The sequence below is a fragment of the Hylobates moloch genome, unplaced genomic scaffold (assembly GCF_009828535.3).
Source record: "Hylobates moloch isolate HMO894 unplaced genomic scaffold, HMol_V3 SCAFFOLD_5, whole genome shotgun sequence".
Taxonomy (NCBI): domain Eukaryota; kingdom Metazoa; phylum Chordata; class Mammalia; order Primates; family Hylobatidae; genus Hylobates; species Hylobates moloch.
The window spans coordinates 133,342,096-133,355,363 of record NW_026652280.1 but is presented as its reverse complement, the minus strand read 5'-3'; the positions used below and the strand labels follow the sequence as shown (position 1 = coordinate 133,355,363).

Here is a 13,268-nt window from a genome sequence, read left to right as displayed (position 1 = left end):
ACCTGCTGTTAAATAGAAAATTGAAAAGGTGCTTATTAGACTTACAGATTTTATTTCTTTTGTTTTCCTTTTATTTTCTACTTTGGATTCCCCAAAACCCCCACAAAAAGGTCTTAAACATAAAAGAAGAGCTTACCTTCTTTTTTTGAAGATGCATAGCCTAGAGCCCTATCTGGTTGTCTCCAGACTGTGCACCTGAGGAGCTTCTTTGGTTCAGCAGAGTGGTGTTTGTTTTTGTTTTGATTTCATTTATTTATACACACACACACACACACACACACACACATGCACACACACATACACACACATTTGCAAGTGGTTTGTATACAGTGCAAGATGTTTATCTGTATGAGATTCAGACTTTCAAACTCTGTTCAAATAAGAAATTCAATAGAGTAGTGGATGTTTTGGGTTTTTATTAGTTGTTTATCAGCTATAATTGATTTATTTCTAATTTATTTTTTAAAATTTCAAGCCCACAAAAAATTGAAAAAATAGTGTACTCCTCACCTAGATTCACTCTCTGTTAAACTCTGTTAAACTCTAGGTACACTCACTTTATCTCTCTCTACACATACATATGCATGCATACTTGTGTGTGTCCCTACCAACCCCCCTCCCTTTTGCCAAAGCGCCTGAGAGAAGGTTACGGATGTCATAATACTTTATCCCTTTAATACTTAACATGCGTCTCCTGTGAACAGAGAATTTCTCCTGTATGGCCACACCACCACTACATTACAGAGAAAGTCAACATTAAGTCAGTAATATCATTCAACATTGTCCATACTAAGATTTCCCCAATTACTTACAATTGTCCTTTATAGCCTTGCTACTGAAAGCATGGTCTGTGAACTAGCAGCATCAGCATCACCTGGAAGCTTTGAAGAGTATCTAGCCATGCCCCAGACCTGATTCACCCCAGAGAATCAAGTGTGATAACACAAAATTTAAGGAGACACTCTCAGGATTATATACCTTATTTAATTTGATGACTGCCAGATCTCATTATTTTAAGGGCATACATTTTCATTGATAATTAGCAAACTAACTTTGGGGTGAGTCTTTGAGGCCATGTGAATGTCCTGTTCCTCAATAACCTCATAATCAATGGCTTTCATATCTAATGATGAATCTTGCCCAAATGAGTTATTACACTGTTAACTATTAGGTAGTGATATTCTGACAGAATCATAGATTTTATTTATTTTCTCTGTGTGAAGGATGATACAAGTCCCAATGCCCATTCTCTTTTATAAAAAAGAAAATTTGTAAGTATTTATAATTTTCATAAAACAAATGTTAATTAAAAATTATTACTAAGGCAACAGTTTATTAACAAAGATAGTCATTCAGAATTACAGATTTTTTAGCTGTTCGTGGTTTCATACACAGACTATAAGGGTGGTGTTCAAAAACTGTATCTTATAAGATTCCCTTTTTAGAAATAAGAGTGGCAAAGATAATTTCATGATGTAGAATAGAATCTGCAAGAGGGAATGTTTTTCTCGTTTTTTCATCTGCTAAGAAATCTAAGATTTCTTTCACTTTTTCAAGACTGCTTACTAGAACATTATTAGCATTAAGAGGAAGAACACCATTGAGAAGCTCAAATTTACAATAAAGAAAACAAGGAGCAAGACAAGAATCTTATTAATAGATGAGATGTGGAGCATGTTTGCAATCAATATGTGGGCCTAGAACGAAAAGTACCAAATTTGAGGTGCTCTTTGGTATTAAGGTAGTAAAGCAGTGGCAACCATATGAACACTTGGACCAAGTTAAATTGCTGCCTTTCTGAAAATATTTTCACTGTTTCAAAGCAAAGAAGGTTTCACTTCTTTTTTTCCAGCTGACAAATTATTTTCTTAGTAACTTCAGCATTTCAAAATATTCTCACTTAAGGCCAGGCAAGGTAGCTCACACCTGTAATCCCAGCACTTTGGGAGGCCAAGGCGGGTGGATCACCTGAGGTCAGGAGTTTAAGACCAGTCTGGCCAACATGGCAAAACTCGCTCTCTACTAAAAATATAAAAATCAGCAAGACATGGTAGTGCATACCTGTAATCCCAGCTACTCAGGAGGCTGAGGCAGGAGAATCGCTTGAACCTGGGAGGTGGAGGTTGCAGTGAGCCAAGATTGCACCACTGCACTGCAGCCTGGGCTACACAGCAAGACTTTGTCTCAAAAAAAAAAAAAAAAAAATCTCACTTAAGCATCGTTAACAGTATGCTAGTTTGTACTCACTGTCCTATTTTTCTTATTCAAGGAGGCTTAAGAAGTAGGTTTAAATACCACTTACCTTTTAAAGAAAAGTTTTTAGGGTGTTTGGCCTACAGGTTCTTGACAGTTTGCCCCAGTTTATCTTGTCAATTGTGGCTCCGAAATAACCATTTCCAACAAATTCATCTTCTTACTACCCTAGGCTCTTGCCAACTTTTTCACCACTCACTTTCGTAGGGCCTTGCTTCTGAGCATACTCCCTTTTCCTGGAATGCCCTTCTAAACTTGTCCAACTCTTGTTTATTCTTCAGGATTCCATCCCTTGGTTTTCTCTTTGGTTTTCTCATTTGCAATGAAGAATTAGTTTACTCAATAAATATCTTCTATAATGGCATTTTGTATCCTAAGTAGGACTGTATATTCACTATTTGAAGCAGTCAGGTAACATTAGGAGATACAGCTGTAAAATATTGAGTATATCGTTTTGTTTTTTTTGTTTGTTTTGCTTTTTTTCCTGCTTAGGTTAGGCAACTAGATTCAGCATTGGAAATTTGTAAGGAAGAACTTGTCTTGCATTTGAATCAATTGGAAGGAAATAAGGAAAAGTTTGAAAAACAGTTAAAGAAGAAATCTGAAGAGGTAAATTAACATTTACTTTAGCATATATGTCAAGTGTTTTTTTTAAGAAGCATGAGACGTAGGACAAAATATATATATATATTTCTTTTGAGACAGCGTCTCCTTGTGTTGCCCAGGCTGGAGTACAGTGTCGCAATCTTGGCTCACTTGAACCTCTGCCTCCTGGGTTCAAGCAATTCTTGTGCCTCAGCCTCCTGGGTAGCTAGGATTACAGTGCGCTACCATGCCTGGCTAATTTTCGTATTTTTAGTAAAGACGGGATTTCACCATGTTGGCCAGGCTAGCCTTGAACTCCTGGCCTCAAGTGATCCACCCACCTCGGCCTCCCAAAGTGCTGGGATTACAGGTGTGAGCTACCGTGCCTGGCCAAAATAATATCTTTTGTGTATCTGATATAAAAAAGTATTTCCAATAAAATGTAAATTCCAATTTTATTTTCTTTAAGGAGTAAACATTTCAATGCAAAATAAAATATACCTTAAAATTCTAATTCTTTCATTTATTTTTAGGGAATCAGAAGAATAAATTATTAATATTACAGTCATTCTAATATAAAATTACGTGACATCTTGAACATTGTTTTAAAATTAGGGGTTTAAAATTCTTCAAGAATTTTTCATTTTGTTTTTGTTCTTTTTTGTTGTCTGTAGGATTAAGAGTTAACGTTAGAATTTCAACTTTTTTGAGATAAGTTTCTCAGATACTGGATTGGAAACCTTTTTTTTTTTGAGATGGAGTCTTGCTCTGTCGCCCAGGCTTGGCTCACTGCAACCTCCACCTCCTGGGTTCAAGCAATTTTCTTGCCTCAGCCTCCTGAGTAGCTGGGACTATAGGCACATGCTGCCATGCCCAGCTAATTTTTTGTATTTTTTTTTAGTAGAGACGGCGTTTCACCATGTTGCCCAGGCTGCTCCCGAACTCCTGAACTCAGGCAATCCGCCCACCTTGGCCTCCCAAAGTGCTGGGATTACAGGTGTGAGCCACCGCACGCAGCCTTGGAAACTTTTCTTGAACATCTTACTCATCTCTGTATGCTCAATTTGTAGCACTTTACTTTGGTTAGGCACTCAACTTTGCTCAAATGGATAATCGTAATGAAGAATTATTTGTTAGAATTTATAATGTATGTATTTTAAGGTTAAAATTTATTTTTAGAAATTGTTTCCAATGAATCTTAATCAAGGTTGACTTTTGGCCACTCATTGTTGCTCACGCCTGTAAGCCCAGCACTTTGGGAGGCCAAAGTGGGTGGATCACTTGAGGCCAGGAGTTCAAGACCAGCCTGGGCAACATGGGGCAAAACCCCATCTCTACAGAAAAATTAAAAACATTAGCCAGGTGTGGTGGTGCATACCCATGGTCCCAGCTACTCAGGAAGCTGAGATGGGAGGATCACTTGAGTCTAGGAGGTCGAGGCTGCAGTGAGCCATGATCACACCACTGCACTCCAGCCTGGGCAGCACAGCGAGACCCTATCTCAATATATTTATTTATTTATTTATTTATTTATATTTACATATTAATCAAGATTGACTTGAATATATCAGAAAGGTCCAATGAGAAAAACAGAAGCCTTTATATCTTTTAAATAGAGCAAATTTATACAGAGAATTAGATACACGGGTGATGAAAGGGTAGATGAGCCAAACAGTATACCACAGGGACTCAGAGATTATTATAAGCAGGGACCTGCTACCATTGTTAAGGTTAGAGGAACATCAGGAAAAGATGGTGTGATCATAGTCTAGAAGCAGGGCTGCCTATCTGGAGCTGGGGCCAAAGAAAAAGGGTCTGTCCAATAGGAACTGGGGCAATAGAGGAGGAGCACTGCAGCTACTGGCCATTCCCATTAGCCAAACCTATTTGTAATCTAGAGGGCAAAGGAGGCCAAGAAATGCAGTTTCCTGCAATACACAGTGCAGAGCGGGGGAAAGGCATAGGTAGATCTAAGAGTAAATAATGTAGTTGACCAGCACTCCAGACTTAGGTGCATCAAGTAATTATATAGCCTTAGAAGTTTAAAAAAAAAAAAAAAAACTTCAGATTTTATACGGTCATGTCTTCCTCTCTCTACCTTCCCTTATGAAGGTTTTTATAGCATCTTTGACAGGCATGTATTTTTCTACTCCAATACATAGAAACTAAATCATCTAAACTGTATGTACTTGGATTTTTAAAAATAGGAATGTCCTTTTTTTTTTTTTTTTTTTTACTATGATCTTCTTTAAAGTAGTATACAAAATACATTATTTTGGCATTTATTATACTGCCCATACCCACACTCCACTTCATAATAAATAGACTTGGCAGAGATGGAATCTACCTGGAGGTAGGCAGCATTTGTAATAGGAGAATCTGTTGAGCTTTAGACTTTGCATTCATAGAAACAACATCAGAGACTAGAGTAGATAACAGATATTTACACACAAAATAAACAGAACAATTTTTTTTTCTTTTTTTGAGACAGGGTCTTGCTTTGTCATCCAGGCTGGAGTGCAGTGGTGCAATCTCGGCTCACTGCAACCTCTGCCTCCCAGGTTCAAGCAATTCTCCTGCCTCAGCCTTCCCTGCAGCTGGGATTACAGGCATGTGCCACCACACCTGGCTCATTTAGATTGATTTTTAGAACAACTGGAAATACATACCTAGGCTCAAACTGAATTAGAAACCAGAAGCGGTAATCAGATATATTTGACCAGACTAGGGAGTAAGTAAATTAGAAAGATTTGCAAGCTCATTTATTGCCGCTCAATTGTTAGCTCAACTGCACATGCATTGGCTTGCTTACTTAAAAGGTCATCTGTCACGTGTTCATGTGTATTGATAAAAAACATGGAGAAGAATCCAAGTACTAACTGTTGACTTATTTGCCTTTACAGCAAATTATGTCTTACAGAGAAAATTATTTCTAATGTTGGTTAATATAATTAACACCTTGTTAACAGCAGAGTTGTGAAGTTTTCATCATATATAGCTACATTTTAGAAAATCTGATCTGAGTAATAGTGCATCCATTCTGTTAATATTAGGTGATATTATAAAGATGTTCTTATCTTTTAAATCAGGGAATATACCCCAATCATATAACTCGCTGAATAATTAAGTGGCCCTAGGGCATATTGGTAGAAATTTAGCCAGTTGTAAAAACTACATGTTGATTACTCATTGCAAAACTAATATATATTTCTCTGAGCTTTTGCCTCAGCCACATATTCTTTTCTAGATGTTGAAATAAATATATTTATGATGAAAATAATACTTTGGGGTTCTGAATTTTTGGAAGATACTTAATTTCATATTAAAATGTTTTTAACAATGCTTTTAAAATAATAAAGTTATGTGTTCGTGCAAAATTACATTGTCAACATGATAAAAGAAACTAAATACAAAGTAGATGCGAATAAGCCTAAATGTTTTCTGCATAAAGATTTTATTCAATAAAATCAGTCGTTTCATTGATAAATATCTTCATTTAAATGGATGGACTTAGATTTTGAGAAGCTGGCATCATATATTTCTGCATTATATTTTATTTTTAAGCAACAATTATGAGACTTTCTGCTTTGGGTACATAGTGATACTAGATAAAGTTAAGTGTAAGGTAGATTTTATCATCTAAATTCTACTTTCTTATTACTTCAATTATAAAATATTAAGTACTCTGGGAATATAATAATACATTAGTAGAAAATATAATGTAAAAACAATTTGTTCTATATTTACTTTTAAACTAAAGCCAACTGGCCGGGTGCAGTGGCTCACGCCTTTAATCCCAACACTTTGGGAGGCCAAGGCAGGTAGATCACGGGGTCAGGAGATCTAATACAGTGAAACCCCGTCTATTAAAAATACAAAAAAAAAAGTTAGGCAGGCGTGGTGGTGGGCGCCTGTAGTCCCAGCTATTTGGGAGGCTGAGGCAGGAGAATGGCGTGAACCCGGGAGGTGGAGCTTGCCATGAGCCGAGATCGCACCGTTGCACTCCAGCCTGGGCCGCAAAGCAAGACTCCATCTCAAAAAAAAAAAAAAAAACAAAACAAAAACAAAAACTAAAGCCAAATGGAGTTAAAGGTCAGTACAATGAAATGTCAGTATAAGTTTGATAGATATAGGTTATATTTTGTAAATATTTGTGATAGCTAATATTAGATATTTCAATATATGTAATTGAAATGTCAGTGACTAGATTACTGAAATAAAATTTTGTTGTTATTATGTGGTAAGGCTTTGTGTTTTGGTTAGATCTTATTTTTTTCTTCTGTTTTGTCTTATTTTAATATTTTGTCCATTTTTTTCTCTGAATAGGTAAGTATGAGACAAGATGTTCCAATAAAGAAAAAAACAGTATTTAAACCTGTCTTGTAGGCAAGTCAGTTCTATCTAAAATAAACCAATGCAGAAGGGTGATCTGCAGGTTTGGTCAGGAGCTAAGAGAGAAAACAAAACAGGTGATACTGACACATATTTACACTAAATTATTTTCATGCAGACAGAATTAAACAAAACAGATTTGCATGAAAAGGGATTATAATTCAGGATTAGAGATCAGTTAGTTGCCTGTGATATCCAGGGTTACTTCGAGTATACAACATCATCTACAATGAAGAAATCTGAAATCTCGGAGCTTCTCGTAATAAGCAAGGAATATTTGGCCCTGAAGGCCTTAATGTTCACTTGCTGGATAATTAGAAAAAAGAAGCAAGTCATGATTCTCTTCCACTATTTACTATAAGGAGTTTAAAATTCCTTTTGGAATGATATTTACTGGAAAGATTCTTTGCTTTAAAGGAATGGCTTTATTTTCCTTCATTTAAAAAATTTATTACATAAGCAACAACAAGAAAACTTTTAAAGAACATTTACCTACAGCCCATTCTCTAATACTTCAGTTTTCATTTTTCTATTTGCATGTATATTTTTCAAAATTATATTAATGAAATGTGATTTTTTAACTTTATAAATTTTTATGTTAGCTGTCTTTTTAATTATTTTAAATGGTTACATCATTTTTAATCACATTGACAATCATCACTTATTAAATCTTCCATTCACTTTGGTAGGAAATGAAGAATATTATAAAATATATTTTAAATTATGTTTCATTGTTGATAGTATTTTAAAAATAATTTCTGCTGGCATATTTTTAGAATTTGGATTATTAGGACAAAGGGCATTTATTTTTCTTCTTAATAGGTGCTCTTGGATAAAAGTATCTTAAAGCAATTTTGGAGACCATCATATTCAAGTCCTAAATATATAGAGTAATTAGTGAAATTTCTTAGTTGTTATTGTCATTCCTTTATGTGTTTTTTTGTAGCATAAATATTCAGCAGTGCTTTGCTGGGATATTATTTTATAAACAACAGCAATAATAAAAATAACAATAAATAGCTAAATATATAGATAAAAATCATATAGTGCTTTTGTGACTCTAGTTTATTATTAGAAAAGGTGAAAGAATCAGGTGAAGCGCAGATAAAACTATGTGCTGCCTATGCTATTCGCTCCTTCTGGGAGAGGTCAAACAGAACATGCTCCTTTATATAGCAGTGAAATGTGGCAACATCTGTTTCTGCCTAGGGAAGCCTATTTATGACTCAAAGTTCAGGGTTTTTACTGGGGGCTTGTCACACAGGAACAAGGACCAGCCTGCAAGTATCAAAAATTTCAGAATTCTAAAGGAAGGCATGTTTCAGTGCCCCAGCCAGGCAAAACAACCTCATCACTTAGGAACATTTTTAAAGCCACATTTCCAGACGCCAACCAAGAGCAATCCTATAAGCAAACCCTTCCAGTATATCTCCCCATTAGAAAAATGAATACTGCCCTTCCAGTGACAAACTATAGACATGAATGTAATTGTCCCACATGACAAGTGGATGGTTATCTAATAAGGAGGACAGCTTTGACATTTTACTGCCATTTATTTGAAACATTGTGTTGTATTGAGAGAGATATATATATTTGCCAGGTATATTGTTTACAGAAAGAGCTAAAGATAAAAAATCACAGTCTTCAAGAGACTTCTGAGCAAAACATTATTCTACAGCATACTCTTCAGCAACAGCAGCAAATGTTACAACAAGAGACAATTAGAAATGGAGAGCTAGAAGATACTCAAACTAAACTTGAAAAACAGGTATATGTTATTAGCCCAAGATTGTTTTATTTGTATGAAATAGAAATTTTTAAAATCATGAATAAGAGTTTTGGTTAGTTTTTTAAATTGCTGTTTGGCCAGATGCTGTGGCTCATGCCCATAATTCCAGCACTTTGGGAGGCTGAGGCAGGCGGATCACCTGAGGTCAGGAGTTCGAGACGAGCCTGGCCAACGTGGCCAAACCTCGTCTCTACTAAAAATACAAAACTTAGCCAGGCATTGTGGCACATGCCTGTAACCCCAGCTACTGAGGAGGCTGGGACACAAGAATTGCTTGAATCCAAGAGGTGGAGGTTGCAGTGAGCTACGATCGTGCCCCTGCACTCCAGCCTGGGCGACAGAGTGAGACTCCGCATCAAAAAAAAAAAATTGCTGTTCAACCTCAAGGATTTTGCATTATAAGAAATACTCTGTACTGATATTGTAAAATAAAGTTCTATTCCTATGTAATCCGACCTCCATCTCTTATACCATGATTATATGTTTGCCGTTCCATACAATTTATAATTCATGTTTCTTTATTCAATCTGTCTTCTTGTACCTAATCTGAATACCTATAATTTTTCCTTTTTGGATCAGGACATGGTATGTGATATTCCTTAAAGAAATGGCAAAGCAGTGCACTAAAAGAAAAATCCCAAGGGAAAATACCCCTGAAAGTTCTAAAATTAAAAATTATTACTTACTTGAATGTAAGAATTCTAGAGAATTTTATCCTAGAATCTAATCTTTTTCCTTTAATTCATTACTGAATTTATCTGAATTCTTTAGATATTTTACATTTTTATTTTGTTTTTTCTTTGAAAAGAAATCAAATTTACAGTAATGTATAAATTAGAAAATGATTGTCCCCTGTAATCTTACTGTATTTTCCTTTTTTGTTATTTTTTTGGTCTTTCATCTACTTGTTCTGAAGTCCTCCTCAGCCTGTCCAGTGGAACTAAAGAATCTTCCCTCTCACTACATTTAAACACATCAGGCAGGTATTCTGTATTTTTTTTTTGAGACGGAGTTTCACTCTTGCCACCCAGGCTGGAGTGCAATGGTGCGATCTCGGCTCACTGCAACCTCCGCCTCACGGGTTCAAGCGATTCTCCCACCTCAGCGACCTGAGTAGCTGGGATTACAGGCATGTGCCACCACGCCCCAGGGTTTCTCCATGTTGGTCAGGCTCGTCTCAAACTCCCTTCTCAGGTGATCCACCCGCTTGGGCCTCCCAGAGTGCTGGGATTACAGGTATGAGCCACCGCTCCTGGCCTCTATTTTTTTTTAAGAGACATCTTCCTGTGACTCTCCATCCCTTTTGTTAAAATTTAGACCTACTGCTTGCTATGCCTACTATACAGCTTCATCCTGAAGCATTTCTTCTTCTCATCTATGTTTGATTCCCACTATCTACATTCTTTGTCATTGACTCTGGTTCTTCTTGTTCCTAACTCACTTCTATAATGGTTGTATGGTTTTCTCTGTTGTTTGTTTTTGTTTTTTTTTGTTTTTTTTTAACCACTTCATTTTTTTTTTTTCTTTTTTTTCTCTTTTTGAGACGTCATCTCGCTGTGTCGCCAGGCTGGAGCTCAGTGGTGCGATCTTGGCTCATTGCAACCTCTGCCTCCCAGGTTCAAGTGCTTCTCCTGCCTCAGTCTCCCGAGTAGCTGGGACTACAGGCACTCACCACCACGCCCGGCTAATTTTTGTTTTTTTAGTAGAGGCAGGGTTTCACCATGTTGGCCAGGATGGTCTTGATCTCTTGATCTCGTGATTCGCCCGCCTCAGCCTCCCAAAGTGCTGGGATTACAGGCGTGAGCCACTGCGCCTGGCCTCATTTGTATTTTTTATTCGGTGATTTTCTTTGTGATCTTATTTTTTAAAATTTTGTGTTCTCATTAGCTTCATTGAGGTCTACAGAAGTTCATATCTAAAAATTTCTTCAGTATTTGGAGTAAATTTTTGACTCGGTAGTCCTTTTCTGCCTTTCCTTCATATTACACTGTGCATAGGTTCCATTTTGCATCTTTAGATTTCTTTATTTAATTAAGAATTGAGTAGATGGATTTTCCTTGGTTCCTTTCCCTTTTTACTTGGGTACTGTTTTAATTTTCTTCTTGAAACTTGAGGTGGAGGGGTGGATATTAATGGGGTTTTCTTGTTTTGTTTTGTTTTGTTTTGAGACAGGGTCTTACTTTGTCACCCAGGCTGGAGTGCAGTGACATGATCACGGCTCAGTGCAGCCTCAACTTCCTTGGGCTCAGGTGATTTTCCCACTTCTGCCTTCCGAGTGTGTACCACCATGCCCAGCTAATTATGTGTGTGTGTGTGTGTGTGTGTGTGTGTGTGTGGCTTTTCTTTTTTTCTTTTTTTTGGTAGAGACAGAGTTTCACCATGTTGTCCAGGCTGGTCTCGAACTCTTGGGCTTAAGTAATCCGCCCTCCTTGGCCTCCCAAAGTGCTGGGATTATAGGTGTGAACCACCGCACCTGGCAAGATATTAATGGTTTATGATCTATATTTAGTTCTTCAGTGAGGGATTTTAGAAGAACGGGGGGATATGCAGGTCAGAATTGAGAGGTTAACTTTGAGACCACAGTAGTATAAATATTCACAAAGACATGGAGTGACTGAAATTACCTAGGGCGAGAATATAGAATGAGAAGCAAGAAGATTGACTTGGACAGATCCCTGAGGGATGTGATACATGGAAGCCAAAGTAAGTATTTCATTAAGGAAGGAATGAATGTTGCTGTCATGGGCTACTGGAATCAATGTCAAGTAAAGTGAAGGTTGGAAAATGTCCATTGGAATTAGCAACTTGGAAGTCACTGGTGGTGTAATCCCTATTTCTGTGGAATGGCCTCTGGCTATGGGTTGAAGAATGAGAAGTGAGACAGTGATACAACATGCATAGAAAACTTAGAGAAGTTGGGCTATACATGGGAGGAAATAAAGGGTAGTAGGTAAAGGGAGGTCAAGGTCTGAAGAAAAGCTTTTTACATTGGGAAAGTCTTTTAACATGTTTAAATGCTAATATTAAAAAAAAAGAGAGACTGAAGATATTGGAAAGAGGAGATAGTAGTATGAAGTTCCTGAAAAAATGAATAGGAATTGAATCCACAACACCTGTGAAGCAGTTTGACTTATATAAAGGAGGAAAAATGCCTCCTTTATTGTAGTAGAATAGAGGAAGAATGAATAGGAACAAATTCAAGTTAAGATGGGAGCAAATGCAAATTAGCATTTGAGGTCATGTGGAACTCTAGGAATCTATTGAGTGAGCCAATTCGTGACGAAAAGAAAGGAGCAGTATGGTAAGAGAAGAAAGGGCATTTCAAATGGGGATAATGAAAAGGTGAACATTTACTATCATTTTGTTCAATTATTTTAACACTTTAATGTTATGATGTGGCTACTTCCCTAAATAGTAATATGTATGTGAAGTATCTTTATTATTAGAAAGTAAGCCTTGCTTTTTATATTTTCCAAACATTACTTCTTTGGTCTATATGTTGATTTTTATGATACATCTTGAAACTGATAAGCTAGGTTACATATTTATAAAAGTATTTTTCTTCTGAATTTAAAATGTTTACTGAAAACTGCTTTACAAGGTGTCAAAACTGGAACAAGAACTTCAAAAACAAAGGGAAAGTTCAGCTGAAAAGTTGAAAAAAATGGAGGAGAAGTGTGAATCAGCTGCACATGAAGCAGATTTGAAAAGGCAAGAAGTGATTGAGCTTACTGGCACTGCCAGGTAAAATGTGAATATGTTTTATTTACCTTCCCACTTCAATATCAGTGGTATCTGAGTTTTGAAATCAGATAATGTTCAGTGGAGTGTTTGCTTGAGGAATTAATGTCTCCATAGTCTGTGTTCCTATTGCATTTTGTTTGTATTTCCTTCATATCTCTCATTATGCTTTTTTCTGTATTACAGTTTAATGCTTTTAACCTTCCTACTATGTTATAAGTTTCTTAAGGCAAGGATCATATCTGGTTTATTTTAGGGTCTTACCCAACAATTGGCACAGTTCCTTATACCTCTTAGGCACTCAGCAACTGTTAATTGTGAATAACATTAAAAGTTGTAGGCGAAAATGTAAATGTACTCACATAGAGGAAACTTTCAGGTGATCCAATTATATAGGGGAAGAGTGACAATATAAAAGTGGTTCTCAGCCTTGAGTGAATATTAAAATCACCTCAAGAGCTTGTAAAAAAACATACTGATGACTGGGTCCCACCTTTAGATTAAATAA

The 13,268-nt window shown here is 36.5% G+C and overlaps 1 protein-coding gene across 8 annotated transcripts in view; it reads left to right on the top strand.

The window, feature by feature from the left end:
• Nucleotides 1-13,268, top strand: part of CCDC18 (coiled-coil domain containing 18) — a 100,443-nt gene that overhangs the window by 43,432 nt on the left and 43,743 nt on the right. For all 8 annotated transcript variants that reach the window (XM_032155336.2, XM_032155340.2, XM_058439569.1 and 5 more), the window contains 3 exons: nucleotides 2,746-2,862; nucleotides 8,831-8,998; nucleotides 12,621-12,763. In XM_032155336.2, the coding sequence (XP_032011227.1) occupies nucleotides 2,746-2,862; nucleotides 8,831-8,998; nucleotides 12,621-12,763 (428 nt within the window). The remainder of the gene's footprint in view (nucleotides 1-2,745; nucleotides 2,863-8,830; nucleotides 8,999-12,620; nucleotides 12,764-13,268) is intronic.